The following is a 23989-nucleotide window of genomic DNA, read 5'->3' as shown; positions in this document are numbered from 1 at the left end:
ACTATTTAATTAATAGAAAGTGAAAATATTTATGATATACATATAAAAATATATTTAGAGTGAAAATCCACTAGGGATTTTAAAGTCTGGTTTTTTCAATTCCCTGTACCCAAGACTTTGATTATTTTTCGTTTAAAAAATTAACTTATATTATTTGAGGAAAAACATTGGTAATTTATTACAAGTGTTTTAATTGCAATTATTAGATCAATATAATATAAAAACTTTCACCTTTGTAAGACAAAATATATTTTTAAAAACACCAAGGCATTTAAGACGAATCACATTTTTGTGACAAATATTCCAGCCATAGAAAACACTTGCTTGCTTTCTGTCAAAAATGAGTTGAGCAAAAGTTCTATATTCGGAGTTTGCTTGCCAGTTGACTCTAAAATCTGAAACTTATTTTTAAATAACTGCACTGCACTTTCATTATTTTCAATATCATTTTTCTGAATATATTGTTCATCGTCGTTGTTCCTTTCATTGGAATCTTCATGTATTTGACATTCATCCTCTTTCGATAAATTGCATAATTTAGGCAAAGTTTATTTTAACAGGACTCTCACATCCAAATATTTTCATATCTCAATCAGTTGTTACTGTCACAATGTCGGTTTTAAAAATAATTTCAAAATCTTCCAAACGGTTCTCAACAATTCTTCGGATTTCAGAAAAATCACATCTATATGCATACATTGCACATTGATCTGCTTAGTGTCTACTATGAGAAGCTGGTCCGGTTCGTATCACTTAATTTTAATATCTTCTTCTTTATTAAATTTATTACTATGTATTATTTTTTATTTTACCTGTATAATAATACAATGTATTATTTTTTTCATCATCGTGATGCAGATCACGATGGTCGTAAATTAATTTAAATAAATAATTTAGTTAAATAAATAAAATAGATTATGAGACACAATAATTATTTAACATTTAAATAAACATAAAATGTTATATTCCATAAAAATATATATTAGTGAACTCAAAGGATTAAAAACCCAATTATTCGTACTGTTGGTAGTAAATAAAAGTACTTCAATTGATTGTAATTAACATCTTAACGAATCTGAACGACATATTCTCATAGCGAGGTCATTGAATGTGTCGAAAATAGTACATATAGTATTTCTAGGTGTATTAGCATTCAGACCCAACAAATAAAACAATGTATGCGTTTATAAATATAGTGAAAAACTCTGACCATATAATATTATTTACGCAATTATTTTAACAATTTATTGAAAGCACGACATAATAGTAAGCATCATAAATAATTGTGTGCGTTGTCTGATGACATTATTAAACAATTGCGAAATAGTTATATTGCATATTGTTATTTAATATTGATTTTTAAGTATATATTGTATATGTATATCTTATACTATCACACTGAAAACAGTACTAGAGCATGTCTTAAGCTCCTTAGAAAATAAAGGTTATCTAGATGAACTGCTAAAGATGTCTTGGATCAGATTGTATTATGTTTTTATATAACATTGCTTTCAAATATGTATAACAATAACCGTAATATAATATATGTAAAGTAGCGCTGCTGGGTCTCGAACCCGCAACCTCAGAGTTACTAGTCCAAAGTATTGCGAACTGCGCTATTCAAATAGTACATAATAAAAGCAAATATTCAAATCAATGTACATGTTGTTAAATTATATGATGCAGCTATATATAATATATTGTACACATAACATAACTAATGAAACTTTTGCCTGTGAAGAGAACCTAACTAAACTAGTACCGCATTTCAGTGAATTATACTAAACGCAGCTATTTATCTTTCGTGTAAAGTTAGCAAAATTACACTTAAGAGAAGTTTCGTATATTGAATAATACATTTTTATCGTTGCATCATACTGAAAACTCGACATATATTTTTTTAATCGCGTGTATTGTTAACTCATAGGCATAGACAATAGATCAATCTGGTGTAATAGTAAATGAGGCACTGCATAAAAACCCGTACGAGTTCGAGCGAACTGGTTCATTGTGGAAATGGAGCATTGGTCGTGTTGATGGAATTTATTTTGCTTTCCCTCTCGCTTCTTAGATCATATCATGTTCGCCATTGTATGGTGAACTCTCTATCGATTTTGTGCGGGCAACAGAATTACAGGAAGTGCTCGAGAAAATTGACAACGCTAGCAACTATCTGACAATACTGACAACTCTTAAACGAGATTTATGAGATTGTTTATATAGATATATATTATTAAAATTCACGATACTTTGAAATCGCAAAAGGAGTACGACAAGGTGATGCATTATCTCTTATTTTATTAAATTTTGATCTGAAACAAATATGATGATATAAATTAATGAGAGTTAAAGATTTAAAAATTTTGAGAGTATTTAAAAAAAAAATATTTAAATATATTAATTTACTTTTAGGAGCTCTGTAAAATATGACATAGAGTATTAATATATATTTTTAGTAGAAAAATAAAATAAAATATTGATATAAAAATAGCTACAAAACTACGGTGCTTACATTTTTAAGATAAAATAATTAGTTTCTTAATTAAAAACTTACACCATCCTATCTTAAAAATATAATAACATTATTATTTCAATGTTTATTTTAAAATTAATTATATGATTATATTACTTTATCAATTGTGAATTTGTCGTGTGTATGTTGTAATGTATTTTTAATAATCTCATGTGTTATCTTATATTTTAAATTAAAAAATAGGTATTAATATTATTATAAAAAAACAAAACCGCATTTTTATTTTAATTTTGAGCATTTATAAATCATATCTAATATAAGATTTAATAATAATTATTTGGATTCTAGTGCCTTTTTGCTAGGAGCGTTTGAATATAATTGATTGCATTCTGTTCGTAGCGTCTTCTTAATAAAATTTTAATTTGCTAAGGGGTGGTGTCGACAACCCGTTCAGCAGCGAGTTTTAGCGTGCCCTAGATAGTCGCGGTTAACTGTTTAAATTAATATTATTTAAAAAATGTTTAATTGTATTATTATCAATAATGTAAATTAAATTTTTAAGTTGTCATCTTTGCTTTCTAATGTATAGTTATGAAAAATCTCATAAAATATATAAAATTCATTTATCTTAATCATTTGTAAAACTATACGTTATTTTATTAGTATTACACTATAATAAAAAAATATGATTTTCATGATATTTTATTATAAAAAAAAAACAATATTTGTGTAAATTTATATATTGATATACTTATCTTATCTCAATGGCAGGAGTGTGATTTTTAATATTATTTTTTTTTGAGTGACAAATTATTTATGAATACACAGTGCTGTTAAATTATATTACAGTCGAATTATCTGGATCATTATCTGTTATGGGAGCAGTACATATAATTAATTATACTCATAACCCTGAAGATGTTGTATAATTTTAGGATGAACGTTTGCATTCAAAATATTTTGCGTATCTTTATTATCTTTTACTGTATATTTGGATACGATATCAGAGTAGCACACGTCGCGATTTATTTGTAAATATTACTAAATCGTCTCGCACTTTACATCACAAACCTGATTGATATTGTAAGCTGGCTCATTAGAGTTTAACTTGAAGCTAAACCAAATATTCTTATCTTTGAATGTGATTTTATTTATAGGCTATGTATCGATATATGCATATGTTTCTTAATTTTAACATATAAATAAAACCAATTGGCGTATATTAATTGTTTTTATTTTTGTTACAGGTACGTTCTCTCGGCATTCTACTTCTAGCGCACAGAAAGGTTTGACAAATATTTGAATAAAACTATAGTTAGTAACTAAAAGATAATAATTAAACTGTCGTTTGCACAAAAATAAATAACAAATTCTAAATTCATCGTAATGTCAATGTATTTGTTTTATGTCGTAAATGGAAGTCTTATCGATCGATTGATGCAAAGAAATGCACAAAATTTCTTGTACAGATATAAGAGCGCTTTCATTAGACTTTTTTTTTTAAATAAAGAAAGAGTAGTCTTAGTAAATTTCGGAACATTATGATTAGGAAATATTTTATAAATTGTTTATATATTTATATACCATACCATACCGCATCTAGTAATATTTATTTTGATTTCGATATAAGCTAAAAACTATGGCATTGCCAATTAACACATCTTGTATTTAGACTACATGTACCACTAGTAATTATTTACTCTGCTTTACAGTATAAATTCATGGTAGGAACTACAACAGCTGACACCGAGGCGCTCTTCTAGCGAAAACGGTGCACTTACACATACAACTTTCCCTGAATACTTATTGGTACATTACTTGGAAACCAATGATTCGCAAACTTCGTATTAGATTTTAGCAATGTTTATTCTTTGATATTGATTCGAGATGTGGCATGATTAATCATATAGCGGGCAGTTAGCTCTGTTCTTATTCTTAGAGAAGCAATACAATTAAAAACTAATAATCACCATTTATCTAAATCTGAAAATCAATATTTAATGTTTTTTAGATTAAATTATATCTGTATATTTTGAATTAATTATGTAAATATTTTACTTGAAAGTTAAACTTATAAACCAAAATAAATAAAAAAATTACCACCGTTAAGTTTCGGTCGATACATATCATACGCTCTTTTAGGTGTTCTTTTTTATATAAATATAATCAAAAATATATTAAAAATGTTCGTTCTATAAATTGGCGTATCTTCTTATTAGATTTTATAAAAATCATAGAAAAAATAGCTAATTTTAAATTAGTTAATCATTTAAATACCATTAGTATTTAACATATATCTGATTATAAAGACGCTTTTTAAAGTAGCATAATAAAAATTTAGTAGTACGATATATTAGATATTTTTTAATTTAAATGGCTCATTTAAAAGTAATTATATACGTCATTAAAAGTTTATTTATTTATTTAAAATAAATTTAACAGGTTATCCCAATGTGTTACGGTGGAAAAAAAATAATTAAAAATAATAGATTGATCAATGTGTTATGCTAGCGTATTAACCCTTTAAGTAGTGAATTTATTTATACATATTTATTAATTTGTTAGTATACACATGGGAATGAGCTAATTTTATGTATCTTCTATAATGACTTCTTATGTTATTTATTCATTTATAATAAATAATGGAAAAAAATTGATTTATTTACCTATTTTTTTATATTTTAATATTTTAATAATTTATTTTAACACTTTTCTATCATTATATTTTATATCAAATTAGGTTTTTAATATTTCTTATAAAATGAATATAAAACATTTTTTATTATGTTAATTTATTTCATACTCTTTAATTTATTGGTATTATTTTTAATTGAAATCGTTTGTTTTAAATCAAATTAAAAATTATATTATATATGTTAATATAATTACTTTTTAAATTATATACAAATAATATATAATTATCTGTGGAATTATAAAATAGTGAAAGATCGACTACAGCGATTCCGCTTAAAGCCTTAAGGAGTCGGTTAGTCTGGACGTCCTGACTCTAACAGGCATCAAATAAGGACGTGATCGTGCTTCTCGAAGACGTTCCGGAACTCAAAACTGAAATTACACGAGCTTTGCTTGTCAACAAAACCTTTCAGTAGTTTTAAAAAATGCTAAGCGACCAACGTTTTTCTGCGAGAACTCAACGTTCCTAGAATAAGGATACAAGAATGGATAATATCAAAATATACTCTTATGAAGGTATCTCAAGAACCTTTTCTGAACTTTTGGTTATTTGGTTATTCGGGGATTCCAAATAATAGATTCTGATTCAAGAATGCTGCGAATTAACGTGTCATAGAAGACGGGAATCACCGGAATATTTATCACAGACATCATTTACGTGTAGAGAGAATCTTTACTTGCTCTCAAAAGTGATAAAATGTTCTCAGCGAGATTATAGGAATAAATTGATGGCGTTCGAGATCGAGAAAATGACATAGTATGACAGTTTCTGACACTGAGAAAATCTAAATCAATCTGTAGAGAGAAAGAGTTCGCAACCGATTGAATGCATTTATATAATTATAAATCATCTGCATATAGAAGGAAACTTAAATTTGTAACTTTCATATTTATGTCATTATGAGTGCCAAGGTTAGACCCTTGAGGAACCTCCAAAAAAATATAATGACTAAACTATTACTAATCTGTTGAAACGTATATGATAATTTTTTTAATATACTACATATAAAAAATCTAATTCAAAACCGAAAAAAAGTTAATTGGCGTTTCTCATAGTTGTAATTTTAAATCGTTCAAAATAAAATATTTTTTGTAGTTGAAAATCGATTTAATTTTAGACGGCGCATTTAAAAGTTACCCGATAATGATTTTTGTTGCAATACACTAACTCAAATCTAAAAATAAATACTAAATCAGTGGTTAAAATATATGTATTGAAATAATTACGTTTTATGACCTTTAAATTCATAAAAAATTTAGGTTTAGAATTAGCTTTATGGTATAGGTGCGAAATTCTAGAGTCTGGATTTTTAAAAATATATTTTGGAATTAGCGTGATTTTTAAAGAACTTAAAATATAGGAAGTGATCTAAATCTTTAACCAAAGTTATAATTTGTTGGTAGTATTTCCAAGAGAATTGAACAGACTTCACACTTCTTGATACATTTTGCTGATTTTTTTAAAGTTACTTTTAGTTGATGGTTTCGTCAGAATTCAAATAAATTATTTTGACTTAAGTTTTGTCTAATCATTGTGCAAATCATAAAAAAATATTTTGATCATTTGTATTGCATAAAAAATCTCAGAAATACTTTTATAGCAGCGAATAATTTGCTTTTTATTCAGTCCTATTTAAGTGCTTTAAAACTGCTGCTTCGCTTGAATTGATTCTCTTTTAATTATCGTTATCGATTAAAAAAGGACGCCCAAGACTTTCTCTATCTTTAGTCTTTTTTTATTTTTATTCTGTTTGTGTGCCAACCATTTGTTTAACTTTTGATTTTATCAAATAGTCCATATAGTTATTAATAATTACTATTACACTAACACATTCAGTTACTCGTTTAAATCTGATTAATAATAATCTTGTCTCTAGTATTATTTTTTATAATCACAATTTCACCGTAAATTCTTGAATCGTATCAAAAGCATTGTTTATGCTGCTTTACTTCAATAAATTCAACATACTAAGATTTAGTAAGTGCCATTGGATAGAATAAATGCTTAGTAAATAGAAAATTATAAATAATATTAGATTGAAAAATGACTTGGGTTAGAAATTTCTTTATATTTCTGTTTAATTTCCCTAAATACGGTCTTTGACCGCCACACAGCGTCCGTGGGAGTCTAAAGAGTTACCGAAAAGTCTGGCATTGTTTTCAAAGGTCACAATCTTGGCCGAGAGCAGACAGTGACCCCCGGGCCTAGTTGCCATGGAAGTGGGAGAAGTCGAGAGCGAAATTTCTCCAACTTCTTGTATATGGAATCATGGTGAAGTGACGCAATTGCCAGAGAGAGTGTTTTACTCATTGCCCGTTAGTTCGTACAACGGCATAATAATAAAGACATAAGCTATCGAGAACCGTCGAAGTATTGAAGCAATATATTATATTTATTCTAGTTAAATTTTATTTAATAATTAAAAAAATAATACATTTTTTTATTAATTTATTACTCGATATCTGTGTAATTTTTAAAGTTATAATACAAAAAATCAGTTTAGAATTTATTTAATTCAATGCACGTGTTTTTTTAGTATTTATTTATAATTTAATCAATTTGATTAAAATATAATACAATCATTATCTTTGGCATATCTTTGCGATGAGGAATTTATTCGATAAGAAATTTTAATAGTTGTACTATTTTTTATTTAATTTAATCTTAAAAATGAGACAAGAGTTTTATAATCAACTATAATATAAGTAGGTCCTTTAAAATATTTTCTGATATTATAAATATATAATTGCCACTTAAATTAAATACAGGCTGATATAAATCGTAAGGTTTTTTTTATTTATGGTTTATATATAATATAAAGATTTTATTAAAAATCAATTTATTTGATCTATTCTACAACATATGATCTAAACTATCTTAGAACATATTTTTTAGTTGTAATTAAAAAAATATATTTAAAAGCTGATCAAAGCAGAAGTTACTCAATATTATTTACTAAGATTTTAGATACAAAAAATGTGTCATAAATGCTCCAAGTAATAATCTTAAGTCATAGTTAAAACTAAAGTCTATTTAAAAAAATTGTCTAAGTAAAAGTTAATTAATTATTTTCATTCCCTATATTTTAAATAATAAAATTACGTTGCTATGATTAAATTCAATAACTCTATTTCACTATAAAAGTGCACAGATTAACTATGTACGATTTTTATTAGTAAAAATCGAATTTCCTACTATATATAAATAAGAACAATTTTTATTGAATTAATAACACAAAAAATTAATTTAATATATAATATTATATTTGTAATGTCTAGTATCTTCAGTAAAAACTTCAGTAAAAGTTGAAAAAAAAACTTGTCAAAGCAAAAGTTATTCAATGATTATTTCTACAAAAAAATTCTGTCAATTGCAGTGCAAGTTTATAAAAATAAGACCATAAAAGTTCTGCCTTAATACTTTATAATTCCACTAATCTTTAATGGAATATTAGATCCCCTCTTAAATGGTTGTGTCAATAAACTAGTCATTATCAAATACATAACCTTCGCATTTCTTTCCATAATTCGCGTGAACTTATGTTGTAGACTTGAACTCGTGGTACACTCTTATTAGATTACTTTATCACAAACGATTGGTAAACAGTAAAATATTGAATTTCCAACTCAAGTCTTATATCTACAATTCAATTGTATCTATGAATAGCATTTTTCAGCGAAAGTTATAGCCGATTATCTCGAAAATAAGAGTAAAAACCGACGCTTTAACGCTGTTTACGTTAATGTTTTTAACGTGAGAAAAACTTTTTTATATACATATTTTTTTTGTTTTCCAGTTAATTCTAAATTACAAGATAGCCCATTATTATGCAGATTCGTTGGTTAATTAATTAGATGAAATGTCTTCCCTCTCACCTACGACCGCCGAAGCGTGAATGTTCAACAGACAACACTTTTTTCTTTTGTACGGTGTTGCCAGGCGATTTTGCATTTTTTATTGCAATTTTTTCTGCTTCTCTCCAAAACAATCACCATAATAATTCGCCATTTTTGAGTTTCGCCGCAAATTTTAATTACTTTCTTGCTCGTTTGCCGTGTTACTCAATCGCAATTTTTCGGCAAGATTTCCCATGAACTTTTATTCGGCATTTGCAGATAACAATATACGAATTCAAGATCAAGACTCAAACCTACACACATAATTAAAAATCTTTTAGAACTTCTTTTTTATAAAATATCAATACATACAAACAAATGTAATTTATTTTTTATATGTGAATACTTGTGTGTTATTCGAAACGTTTTCAATGTCATATACAGTCGTTTCCATATATGTTAATAACCGAACAGCGTTATCCAATCCTTACGAACAAATATAGAATTGATGCATATCATTTTCATGGTTATATCTTTAGAATATAACACAAAAAAATATTATCCGGTAAAAATATGAAGCATTTACATGACAAGATAAACTTAAAAACTGTTTAAAATGTTAAATAGTTTTTATTTTAAGCTTTCAGAAAAATAATAAATTAAATTATTAGAACTTGCTTTTCTATATTTTTCTATATGCTTTATACTATATGTATGTGTGAATCATTTATTAGAATTTTGGTATATATTTTTTACATGTTATAGTTTATTATGACATTTATAAGTAGCAGTTATTTTTTAGCGACTATAATTTAAATAATTATCCTTTTTAATTACTTTACAAACCCATATTTAAAATCTACAGCTTAAGACTCGAGTAATAATTAATAAATTATAAATTACAATAATTTTTTAGTAAAGAAGAAATTTTTTTTTTTATAAATTTATAGCTTAATTAGTATATGTTTTATAATATTTATTAACGGTTTATTTTTTAAATTGTACCCAATATATGTAAACGCTTAGCCAAAATATAAAAATATTATAAAACATAGATTTACTTTATTTTTTAATAGTATTGGGCCTTATACTATAACAATGTTCATTTAAAGAAAAAAAAACTTTTTAATTATAATATTACCATATTTTTTACAAAATATAATTTTGGTATCCTAGTGATAAATACGTCATAGTTCATTTTATAAGTACACTTATAAGGACTAGATCCTAATTTTATATATAGTAAATGAAAGAATGCTTCTTTTAATCTTACACTTAATTCCTCTTCTCCGCCACTTTGGTGTTGTCCAATCAATTTTCGTTCATGAATTTTGCATATTTCGACCATGTCCGGTTTCACTTTGGTTGGAAATCACCGGAGTGGGTTCTCATTGGCCACAGCGGTCGAAATACGATTAAATTAATTATTTAAGGAAAAGAAAGAAAAAAAGACTTTCACTTTAGCTACGCGCGAACGGCGACTTCCTAGGTTTGCTTTTTGCTGAGCTCGCGCGTCGAGCTCTCTTCTGGTTCCGTCGAGTTGGGCTCTTCTGGTTCTGTTTGGCTTTCAAGAATGTTTGTGAAGTTTTAAACGACATCGTTTTTCGCGAAGTGCTCGATCTCGTTTTGCCCAAAAACAGTGAGAGAAAAAATTAAACCATCGAGCATCCCTCGCTTAAAATAAATTTCACCAAAAGAGAGATTCTATCCAAGGAGAAAATGAAAGTGAATCTCTCTTCGATTGCTTTAAGAATATAAACAGGGTTGTTTCACAAGTTTTATTATAAAAAACTTTAAAATTAATCTAATTTATATATGATTTCATTATGCAATATCTTCAAAATGTTATTTATGTATTTTATAAATCTTAATTTTCATTATGGATTAATGTTTATAATGATTACGGTATAGTTGCCGTTTTAGATCTACGTTAAAATACTATGGAGCTCATAATAAAATAATGGATTAGTTTTTATTGTGCAAGATAAAAATACATTTTTTTATCTATAAATCACAGTCAATGGGTAGCATTTAAAAATAGTACTTCATTGATACGTCTTTCTAAAAAGGTTTTGAACAATCAATACACTGTTTTAAAATATATTTTTATTGCTGTCTTGCTTTCTAAGATTAAAATGCAATAAACGTGATTTATCACACCTTTATTATAGTTTGTATAAAACTGGTATTATTTTTAATAATAATATGTGCTTTAAAAATGTAAACATTTGATAATAGTAGTGTTCTTTAATATATGGGTTATAGTAGTATAGTTTTTTTTAACATATGTGTGTGGTTTATATTTACTAAAAATATATTTTTTAACTTTGATATTAATAGATATTTTTATATATTCGCATATTTTTATACTACAGCTTTTACATTTATAAAGAAAAAAAATCAAATAGATTTTGACGATTAATAATGTTTACATATCGAAAATTTTTTTTAATAAATTTGTGTGAAATTAAATTTATTGCAAATTATATTTGTATAACTCAAATATCCACATATTTTTTTAATAGGACGTAAGAGATTGCGTTCTACTGATTTCTGAATGATGTGCATAATAATTGATATGAAAAGATTTTTAGAGCAACATTGAATAAAATAGACATGTGATCGAATCTTATAAGGACTCTAATATTTATAAATATTTATCGTGTTAGTTGTTGTTATATGATTATTATTTTGATTGTGTATTAAAGATTATGTTTTTCTAGATTTTCCTAGATTTTACAGAATGTTATCTTTGATTGTAAGCTGTTTTAATATCTTATAAATAATAAAATATGTATACATATGTCTCTGATTACAGCGTTTAATTTCAGTGAGGTGTGACTCTATTTACTAGCAGTTGCTAATTGTGTTTACCCAATTGTAATACTAATATTGCGACGGAAATGCATAATAAAAAAAGTTATATGGGTTCTTATCATGACGAGCCTTAATAAATATTAAAATAATTGTTTTGCTATCAAGTATCTGCCATATTTATTGACCTTGCTTACTTTCACTTATTCACGTCAATATAACCCGATAATGGAAATCAAAATATGATTCTACATATATGAAATAAATAAATCTGCAATAAAGTGAGACACTCTTATAAATTAATTTGATATGCAATATTATTTTTATACGATGACATTTGTGTTATAAATATATATAAAATCGAAAGTGAATCTCATAATGTTACCGAATTTTTATGAATTTTAATTTGAGCCAAAAAAATGATCTAGCCACAAAATTAGAAAATGCTATGCTAAATATTCAAATACGCAAAAACAAGAAACCGCAACTTTTTCGCCAACCCTTCAACTGCCGTAAATTTCACTATTATGAATTACAAATTCTTGTAAAAATAAATGTTAAATGTGTTGCAATACAAAATCTTTTTTTGAGAGGTTCAGTATTAAGCGATAGGTCTTGAACTATTTTTTAAAAACGCTCTTCATATGATCAATCATGGTCTCACTTCTGTATGAAGAGTTAAGTTTAAACACATCCCAAATTTTCAGAATCAATAGTTCTTAAGCAACATTTTCCTAGAGCTCCATTATCACAAGCATAAGTATAATATCGATGCGTGTTAATTAGTCAACGGTGGCAGTAAAGGAAAACTCCAGTGGAGCGTGTGAAGTGCGTTTTATTCAATTGTAGCATAGCACAAATTCACTTCCTTCCGCGAACTCCTGAACCACTTTCATTTTCCGCAAGTTGCCAAGCACGCTAGCCGAGTACCAGAGTCGTCATTATAAATCCATCGTAGTAACCCACATTCGCACACGTCGCAAATATCAATTTTGCAAGTCAACCTTTTCTGACTTGAACGAGTTTCTAAAAGTTAGAAGTGAAAGATTATTTTATACGATTTTTTTGATAACCAAATATCGGTAAAAATTGGAAACAGACATTAACATGTGGAGATGTGCTACAGAAGGCAAGAGGAAACCATTATACTAATCTCCCAAAAATAACCACCGTAGGTTGTCGCCAACTTCTGGAATCATTAAGTTTTCAAACATCCTTGATAAAAAATTTTAAAATATTTTTTCTGCTAGTTTTGACGAAGATAATCTTGTAGAACTTGTCATTCAGTTTCTGGCTTATATTTCCATTGTATGTTAGCTACAAGGAGCTGCTCCGAATCTTATTGTTTAATTTTAGTTTTCGACCATTAATCATTAATAACACCATTTCATAATGATATATAATGGGTTTTAGTGTTCATAAATATTTAGAATACTTTTCAAGTGTAAGTTTATGGAAAGCAAGGCTTCTTTTACCTTTGAATCGCCGCATAGAGCGTCATTTCGTAAACAAAACGATGGATTTGATCATCCTTTAACTATTATATTTAAATTTAAACTTTAAGAGCGGCTATTTTCTTTGTCGTTGACGTAAAAAGTATTAATCGTTAAAACTAACGTTTCTCAAATATTATTTTTATTTATAAAATGCTTCAAATGAAATTTTGTTATAACGACTTAAATGCAAAATGTATAATTTAATTAATGACAAATGAAAAGATCCATATACATTTAGAAGTAAAAAGAAATGACGTTAATGGCTAACAAGCGCGCGGTCAGGATCGGTAGCAAATGTATAAATGACGCTTTTGTAACTTATCTATGCAATTACTGTAACAACAGCAATTAATCGCATATAAAAAACCTAAATATTCGACCTAATTAAAAATTGTAATAATAATACAATACAGAAAAATTTATATTACACAATTTTTTTAAAAATGTTCTTATTTTAGTATTGACAAATTAAAATGGAACTATCTTATATGCTTGTCTCTTGATATAAATCGTCCATGATTTATATTTTATTTTTTAAATTATATTTAAGTGATTAAGTGACGTATAAAATATCATCTTGTCAAATATATTTATTTTTTTCTGAAATAAAAATATTTTTTGCATTTACTAGTGTCATTAAAAAGGCATATATAATGTACATACATATGCTTCTTTATTCATAAAATAGACCTCTTGGAATCGAAGATGTGATGAGTCACTATCTGATCTATTTGTATCTTAGCAACCAGATTGTAACGTACTATTAATGACGATTGATTATTAAAAAATGTAAATAATATACTAACAAAAATGTAATTATTTAGGAACACGCATACAGTAAAAAATCTAAAAAACTTGAGCAAAAACGATTCCAATCATTAAATTGCAATTATGTATATCTCAATGTCAGTTATAGAAATAGACATAACTATAAGTTGAATAAAGAATTTTAAGTCGTTAGATAAGTTTTATTATCAAATATTTTTTATTGTAGACTAAAAGAATCTTTTTTTTTGACCACATAAATTTGCGTCGCGAAATAGTTTCCGATCGCTATCCTGAGCGAGTAAAAGGCGTCAGCTACAAAAACGAAAGTTCGTCGGAATGCCGAGCCGTCGAGCGGCTCGTATAAAAATCGCTTCGTCTTTCGAGTTTTGAGTAGTGGTAGTGGTAGTAGAAGTGGCAGTAGGAAGAAAGAAAGACTCTTTCACTTTCATTCGGTGTCATTTTTCGACTTGCTCGGCTAGTTCTTAGGCGTCATTTCGCATTATATTATAATTATTATTTTATATACTGCATCTACTCTTACGCGTAAATTAGTATAAATTACTATAGTAGACATAATATTGAATATTGTGATAAAATTATGTATACAAGCGACGAAAGTTTTATCGTGTTTGAATACTATTATTAGTTCTGCAATTTCTCATTAATGAAAGAAAATAAAATTTATATTAATTTTAAAGTGATAGAGTTGCAAATATAGTTACTTAGTTGTTCATACCAAGTTGTGCTTATATAGCGCGTGGTCAGGATCGACACTAATCATTCCAACCGATTACCGCATTAAAAATAATTGTTTCTTAAAACTGTTGCAAATAGGCAAAAGCTTATTTATCAATTACATGAGTCCAGTTATCACCAATGTAAGTTAAGAACTGGTGTTTATCACTAAGGTTACGATACAAATTATTGAATAACTTTATTTTGATCTCAGGATTTACATATCAAAGCTAGAAAAAATCAAGTTTTTTTTTTATTTAATTTAATTTATTTTAAATTCAGTAACTTTTTAAAGTGACATGAAATTTAAATTCAATCTTGGTGTTTGGATTTCAGATCAAGATTTATTCAAACGTATTCAAAGTATTAAATTTGAATATGAAATTTCGATATTCAAATCAATAGAATGTAAACAATGCGTTACATTTAGATTCTTCGTTTAACATACGAAAGATTTTTTAAAAAGGTGCTTATCGCATGTGAACTTTAGTAGACTTTCTTAGCAATATCACAAGAATAAATATTTAAAATCAATTAAATATATTTGGCACTTAGTGCCTATTTTACTTCCATTTTGAATTAACCATAAATTGTTTAATGACCTAGTCAGATTCTTCCGATACAGCATTAAAATCGCATAAATCACCAAAAAGCGAATGAAAGTTTCAGTCTTGTGCCAAAATAAACTAATTAAGTTTTAGGTGCGATTCTATCGATCTATCTGCCAAAAATCACTTCACAGTTAGATTTAACTTTGACACGCTCACATGATAGGGTAAAAATAAAAATATGTGTTTGTGTTTTGCTTATTTTAGATTGCTATCGAACTGTGACTGTCCTAAAAACGTTGTTTTGCTTTGCAACAATTTAAAAAAAATACTGTTTAACATTGCAACCCATTGAAAATAAAACAACAAAAAATCTTAATTTTTATCAATATGTTGAATTACAATCATAACTATATCAATAAGCACAACAGCCGTTAGAAAAAATAGGTATACAATTAAAATGTGTAAGCAAATAAAATGCGTAGTAAAATACGTAAAAAAATATACGTAGCATAAAAATAAAATAAAAAAACAATAGTAGTATTTTGCTAAAAATATATATAAGGTATTTTTAAACCATTTAAATATACCGTATTTTTTTGATTAACTTATTTTAAACTTCAATTACCTAGTACCGAAAAAAGTATTCTTACGTCATTCATAAAACCTAAACAACTTAAACGAAAAATTATATTAAAAATATCGTATTATAATAGATTTTGCTGATTTATATTGATTTATATGTATTTATATATAAAAGCAATTCTTATCACATGTATCTCCTGAACTTTTGAGTTATTTATTATCAAAGTGAATTGTGAATTAATGCTGCTTCAAATGAAGCGGTAATAGTCAATATGATTTTAATAAAAATAACATAACATTGCCTTAAAAATCAGGCATAATAATATTAAAGTGAATTAATGTGTATTTTTCTAATTTTTTTTAGTAACTCATTACTAAAGAAGAAGCCGGGTGGTTATATTCATAGGCGAGTTGGCTAGTGTGACCGTCGTGGTTCTAACGTTTATCAAAAGAGGATGCGATCGTGACATTCTGAAACCCAAAACTAGAATTCCTTGAGAATCGTTTGATTGTCAACAGAACCATTTAGTAATTTGATGAAATGTTTAGCGACCCACAACTTACTATATAAATATACTAAGTGCTTTTTTTAAACAAAAAAGGTGCCAAAACTCAGTTCTTGACAAGCATTTTACTTTAAAAAAAATTCAAATATCATTTAAATTAAATTTAAAGCAACTTTTTCCTATGTCACGAAGCGCATAAAAAATAAACAAAATTTATATGGGAGATTTATTTATTTCAAAATTTATTGCTATGAAAGTATTGGTCAGAGTGTATTCAAATCGAATTTTGGTCAATAGGAGGGCGCAAAAACAATTATCACTTCTCAGAAGTCAAAAATTCACGTCAAAAGTAATAAAATCGTGTCGGCGCCGTCGCAGTGGGAACGCTCGGCAACGAGCGTTCCCGCTGCGACGGCGACGTCACGATTTTATTGCTTTTGACGTGAATTTTTGACTTCTGAGAAGTGATAATTGTTTTTTGCGCTCTCCTATTGGTCAAAATTCGGTTTAGATGTTCTTCATTTGATTCTCTAGATTGATTATAAAAAATCGTAAGTTAAATTGTAGCTGTTTCTTTCCATATGTTGCATCCATATTTTCTGTCGTCGTTTCTGTTTTTTTTATTGGAACTGGCGGTTGAGAAGTAACCGGAATTTTCTTTCATTTTTATACTTCGGGTGAAACTTTTTTTTTTTTTAAATAAAGAAATGAAATGTTACACTGATCAATGTTTTTTAAACATTAAAAATGCTGTGAAAAATGGTGCCGGAACGCCGTTCCATCGCGATACATATAAAAAAAGCCCTGCCTATACATATTATTTTATTAAAATTGTTTAAAATATAAAAAGGAGTGATGACGATTATAACTTGTGAGGTAAATTGTATCCACTCTTTCTTATGAATATTGACGAAAAATATGGCATACTGATTTAAAAATCGAATATAGAACTTTTCTTAATTTTGTATTTCCAAGTATTTTCTGGTGGTGAAAGCAATGTGTTATTTTGACATCACTGTTGATTTTCATTACAAAAATAAAAATCGATGGAATATTATCTGTACAAAAAACTTTTTAAAAAACATGACTTAATAATAATACTAAATCTAAATAAAATCTTGCCAATTATCCGGCGATTTAGTTTCGCTCACCTTTGCAACCCATCGATGCAGAGATAATTGTTTAGCAAAGTATATTTTCCGTACCGCTGGAATCGCGTCGTTATAACGGACAATTCCGCTTCATGTACAGATGTCTATTGTCTGTTTAGTTATTATGTCAGGAAACTGTGAGACAAGGCGTATTGCACCAACGTGGGCGCGCGTCCTTGGCCTCTGCCAATTGTGAGCCGTCCAACGCGGCCGCGTACGTACGTCAACGACAATTGCTTCTGCTTCAACTCAGAGGCTCTCAAACTGTCGAAGAGCACGCAGGCCGGAACCAGAGCGACACCTCTAACAACACGCTGTACTCTTTTTATTATGCACAATCGCAAAAACCGATGGGCGTCGTCAACCATTCTGAACTGTTAAAAAAACAATAAATATAAAAACACCTGTTAGGGTACAACTACATTAAATACTAGTATTTTAAATTGAAATTTTTTTTTTAATAGAATTTTTTTAATTATGATAACAATAAATGTGAAATTATTTTTCACATGATTGATTTTGACGGTAGTTCATATGAACGAATGAGTTGGAGCGTTGTCGTGGTGGAACAGTTTTTTTACATTTGGTTATGAATCGCTTTTCATATTGTCTAAAAGATCATCGCAATATTACTCTTTCTAGATTGTTTTTCCCTTTTCAAAATAATACAGCAATTAAATTCTTCAAGCATCACAAACATCTTTATTTATTTTTGTGGTGACCTATCTCCTCAGTTAGTCCATTGTTTCAATCACTTTTTAGATTCTGGTTGTGAATCATCAATATTAAATAAGCTGAATCGTAGATAAACAATGCATTGATTTGATAAAGTGTGCGTTTTTAATTTCGGCATTCAAGTTAAAATTAAATATACGCATCGAGTTAATATGCTTAAGGATTCTGATATTTCACGCAACTTAACAAGCGCATATGGTGAGATACATTTCCTTTCGCTCGCTCGCGTGCTAAGTCACGAGAGTGAGTGAGAGATATAGGCGTGCGTTACATGCGTTCCGCATGTAACTCACGCCCTTATCTCTTAGCGAAAGGGACTGTATCTTACCGTATCAACATCATATCATACACTTTATCAATATTATCAGCAGTAACTGAAATTGAAGGCCTATACCTATGAAAGCCATATTCGGAAATATTCTGTCTCTTCTAAAATTATCTATTAATTTTAGCACTGCAGCATAGTCAACAAATAATTGAATAGTATACATGTCATACAAAATTAAAAATTCAATAACTAAAATACGGTCCGTGCTCAAATTTTGACAGGACGCTACTACAAAAATAAACTCTCTACAACGCCATATAAATGTACATCACTTATACGAACTGTACATATTATTCTTTAGCGCAATAAACACTGTATGATTTAATCTAACTAAACCAAAGTTATGTTTATAAACTTTCTTCATAAATTGTGTTGATTAAAATTTATAATGAACTACAATGAAAAAAATCTTTTCATATGCATTGATCCTGGCGCTATTTTTTAATATCAGTAAGCCTTAGTTTGTTCCTATATATATATAAAATCATTTGGGGCGCATTTAAGACTGAGATCGTGATAGAAGAGAGGCAATGGATGCCAAGTATGTGACGTAGAAGGTAGCGTGGTAGATAGGGACAGATCGCTTATCGATAAACTGTCTTTCGCTTTTAACCGATAAGCGCCGTGAAACAATGATTCTCGTCTCCCACATATAAAGTGTTAATGATGCATTATAAATATATTATCTACGCACCGTTTTAGATTTTTAAAATTAATTATAATAAAATTGAAAGCACAATGATCCATTATTTAGTATTTAATATATGTGTTAATTAGTTTCAATCTGAAATATTTAGTGTTGCCAAAGAGTTTAACCCAAATAATATTTGTATAGCTTTGCTTTAGTGATGGTCCATTTTATTTTATTTTCTAAAATAAAAATAAGAACTATAAATATGTTTTTTATACACATCAATACATATGTATATACGTATGTTTCATTAGTCTCGCACTGAGTTAATTATATTAATACATTTCTTGAATATTAGATGAGTTAAAACATAGATGTAGAGATGACCGACCATTGAATTAAAAGTGGGAATAAATATCTTTAGTTCTGACGTCATTCATATGACTCAAATAGCTATTGTCATACCGGTTCGTTTAAAAATATAAAAAGAAAACAATATTTGTGTGCTTATATGCAACTTGATAAACGCATGCCTAATACGTTGCAATGGTTGATAGTAGATATAAATAAATCTATAATTCATAGACATCTTTAAAATGCTGTATATTTACATAAATTAGAATTAAAAATATATGTATATTTTAAGCGTATGTTGCTTCACACTATAGCATAAAGTTTGTTTATTAAGTATTGCAATTTGAGAGGCTTTTAATTCGCAATTGACATTGAGTGAAGAATTTCATGAATGAAAGCATTTTTTATGTAATAGTGATAGTATTTTTTTCTTGTATTTTATTTTTATTTTTTCAATCGTTGCTCTTGTGTGTTAGGTATTCAACGAATTTTAAAACGAGCACATATTGATGATATATTTATATTCGCAAATGCAATTCTGCTCTTCTTACGCCAGAGTTGCCCACGCAGAATAATACGAGCTGACAATTTACGCGTGTTTGTTTATTTTTGTTCCTCAGTTTATTTTTACGTTACTGTATCCACTCGAATTGGACTCACTCGATCTAATATATTACAAAAACATTGTGTAGAATAAAATTATTGTTGTTTGTCATATCTTATCCATTTGCTCCAAAACGAGAGATCAATTCGCTGTAATGTAGTTTACATTATACTTTCTATAATAAATATGAATCTTTTAAAACACTGATAGTATTGCTGCTCAAAGGGAGTAGATAAATAAATATTTATTTATTCATACTAAATGCAATACAGTCCATTACAAGTTCATCTAATAATTAACTACATTAATAATTATATTTATACTTTAAAATTTAGATTGTTAGGTTCAATACTTATAATGTGAGTTTATTACATTATTTTTAGTTATCAGAAATGTTCCACAAATGTTTTGTTCATTATTATACAAAACCTTAAAAATGCAATCATCTATGTAAATATTGAGAAATTGTATTTTTAAAATCAAAGTTGTATAAAATATGCAATATTCAATAAACATACATATATGGTAAATACAAGAAATAAATCAGAATTTTCTTATTTATATCTTGGTACCCAAACAAAACTAAAGAAAATAATAAATATTATAATTAAATTTGAAGATCGTAAAACATTGTATATAAAAAAATGTACAATTTTAAATGCAGTGTTTTAATTTTTACGATTTAATTCTATGGATCATTAAATTTATCTTTCATACAAAAAAAAATGTTTGGGTTAAATAATAAAAATATTATTTAACCCGAGTTAAATAATAATAACATAGGAATAGTTATTTTATGAATAAAACATTTTATAAAACAGTGTCATTACATAATTAAAATAAATAGTAGCCATATAGTTATATATTAAATACATGAAAAAATGAATCTAACATATATTGCTACACTATATAGTTAGTAGTTTAAAATAAATTTAGACTAATTAGTTGTAGGGTATGTGCCGCCCGGGGCGATCCATAAAATTGCCCCCTCCCATACATTTTTTTATGCAGTGTCATAAAATCAGCATTTCTTAAAATAATTAATTGGTATTCGTTGATATTTAGCTACGCCACTGGTTGTAGAAGTATGCTTGAAAAATTAGACTGGTTAGATGTTCAAGAAACATTTAAGATAAAAAAAGATTTACATAAATTTAATGCTATAAATTAAGATAATGTCAAAAAATAAAGATGGGAATATTGTACGGAGGTGTGAATTTATATAATAATATTTCTAATACATATAACAGGAATAAAAATTAAGCAGATTTCATTATTGGAATTATTAAGACCTGAATTATAATTTATATAATATGTATGTTAATGTTGTGTTATACAATTATATATTAACTAAATAGATCAATGATGCATTTAAAAATCTATGTTGCTTTGTTTTGATGATGAAGTACTTACACAATTATTTAATATTTTGAGTGGTATCGCCGTACATGTACGGCGGTCGATTGAAGTGCCCCAGATAGTTATATATTTACATTTATAACTAAATAAATAATAAATAAAAAACGTTAGTAAATGAACATAACAAAATTAATTTCACAAAAAATATTGAATTGATACAAAAATATTCTATAATTCACTATAAATGCAATATAAATAAATAACAGCAAAAATTAACTCACTCTCAAATATACAAATATTTTTTTCGTAATTAATTCTGCATATCTTACAATCAATACACTAAAAACATAAAAATGTATTTTTTAAACATACAATATTTTATAAACAGATTTATATTTAAAACAAATTAAAGCGTTGCAGAAATCATTGCTCAAAAGTATACCAAGATTACTAAAGGTTAATATTACTAATGCCTATTGGCAATAAATCAATATGCATAATATTTTATTTATTATCGTAATTATATATTTAACTTTTATATTTTTATTGTTTCAGGTATGTACTTATGATATTATCATCACCGAGTAAAGGTTTGAGAAATGCTTATTTTAATATATGATTATTCTTCAATCGATACTATGCACGAACAAAAATTTCTTTGTAGTTAAATTCATATTTTAATATAGTAGGAAAAACAGTTATTCATGTTTCTGCATATGTTTTAATAATCTAATATATTTTTCCGATGTAAAACTTTGAGAGCCTGCGATTATCTCATGTGTCCGAGCTAGCTCGTAAATTTATCTCGAGCAGGCTTTCAGCTGACACTTATGATGCGTTCGTTTGTTTCGAGCCGGCAACGGATCTGCTTCTGACATTTCAGAATTATTCGCCGACGGAAATATTTACCGTTCTTCTTCCACGATGTGAAATGCAAATTAACATTTTCCCATCTGCCAATAGCAGATGGAATGATGTTATTGTATATTACCTTTTTATGTTTTGTATTTATGTTTATGTTTCGCGAGAAACGTCCCATAAACCATAACCGGTAGTTTTGATTAAAACCCTTAAACCAAGTAGCTAATTTAGATTTTCATTCATTTGCAACAAGACGTGTAACAATAGGAACATATAACATGCACAACTGATTGGATACACATTGTAATGGTAGATGGAAAACATAAAATAATAATTGATTCCTAGTGAAGTACTCGACTTTAATAAGCAATGCACTTGAGTGACTATTAAACATTTCCTGAAGAACTACTCAATGGCTTCTTATTAATTTGAACAATATTCTGAACCACTATTATTAATAACATTTTTGTTAATCGTGGCAAAACTATCACAGTTGAGAGTTGTCAATAAATCGACAGAATGTACAGTTGAGCTGCGATGTCTAGTTTAATTTAAAAATAAAATCGTAATTGTGCCTCTTCCCCTATGTTCCAGGTTCTTCCGCCCCATCCGCCAGCGCATGCTAAAGTACATCTTCGATGATTTTTAATTTTACTATTCCGTCCCGGACGCTCCCCGGAGACGTCCGGAGTTGCCGTCTATGGCATAGCAGTAGGGTCGAGTTTTTTGGAAAGCAGCCGTCTAAAATAGCTTCCTTGTCGTGCATCGGCTGAAGCGAACGTTGGCCACGTTTCCCAGTGACGCAACAGGAATCGCTGCGGCAACGTGATTCGGCCAAAAACCTTGCTTGTTACACGAGAATCTATATTAGAAAAGTCGCTTCGGTTTAAAATTCGCCGCTCGACACACTTCACGCCACGGGCCGCATGGGCATATTTCATCAATCGGACTTGGCAACCGCTGCTTCTCTTTTCTCTCGCTCCCATTCTTGAATGCGCCCCAAAGCCGACACCTACCATGCTTTCATTTATGGGAACAAACTATGGTTTACCGATATTCGAAAAACAGCAATATGATCAATGCATATGGAATTATTTAGATAGAAAGAAGTGACCTGACTAGAATCTCCAATTCGAGTAATCGAGTACTCGATACCGAGTATTTTTGTCTATTTTTCAAGTACTTGATAATCGAGTATTTTGAAAATGACTCGATTAATACTCGAAATTAAAAAAATTTAAAATATTTCAGAAACAAAAATAACTTTAACTCGGTCCGGTAAAGGTTAACGTCTTGCTTTTATTTGGCGTTTATGCCCGAAGTCCCGAGTTAGAGTGGTTACTATCAGGTATAATTTTTTCATAGGTCCATAGTTGCATAGTTCCGGTCGTCGGCTATGTTAGTGGGTACGACGGAGAAATTTCTTTTGTGTTTTCTGTTCGACAGTCCCGACTTATCTAATTTATGGCAATGAACAATATGAAATATCAACAAAAATTTTTTTTAGGTT

General features: G+C 28.0%; 1 protein-coding gene across 17 annotated transcripts in view; it reads left to right on the top strand.

The window, feature by feature from the left end:
* The window catches only part of Pdp1 (PAR bZIP family member Pdp1), a 160154-nt gene that overhangs the window by 106399 nt on the left and 29766 nt on the right, over positions 1 to 23989 (top strand). For 4 of the 17 annotated variants that reach the window (XM_088187610.1, XM_088187608.1, XM_088187607.1 and 1 more), the window contains exon 2: positions 3721 to 3759. The exons of 11 other annotated variants lie outside the window; for them this stretch is intronic. In XM_088187610.1, the coding sequence (XP_088043736.1) occupies positions 3721 to 3759 (39 nt within the window). Of the gene's footprint in view, positions 1 to 3720; positions 3760 to 22178; positions 22209 to 23989 lie in introns of those variants that run through there. 2 more of the 17 variants (XM_088187619.1, XM_088187618.1) reach the window with 1 other exon arrangement.

The sequence above is a fragment of the Plectrocnemia conspersa genome, unplaced genomic scaffold (genome assembly GCF_051122295.1).
Source record: "Plectrocnemia conspersa isolate PC_06_02 unplaced genomic scaffold, ASM5112229v1 ptg000006l, whole genome shotgun sequence".
Classification (NCBI taxonomy): Eukaryota; Metazoa; Arthropoda; class Insecta; order Trichoptera; family Polycentropodidae; genus Plectrocnemia; species Plectrocnemia conspersa.
This window is presented reverse-complemented; position numbering and strand designations above follow the sequence as displayed.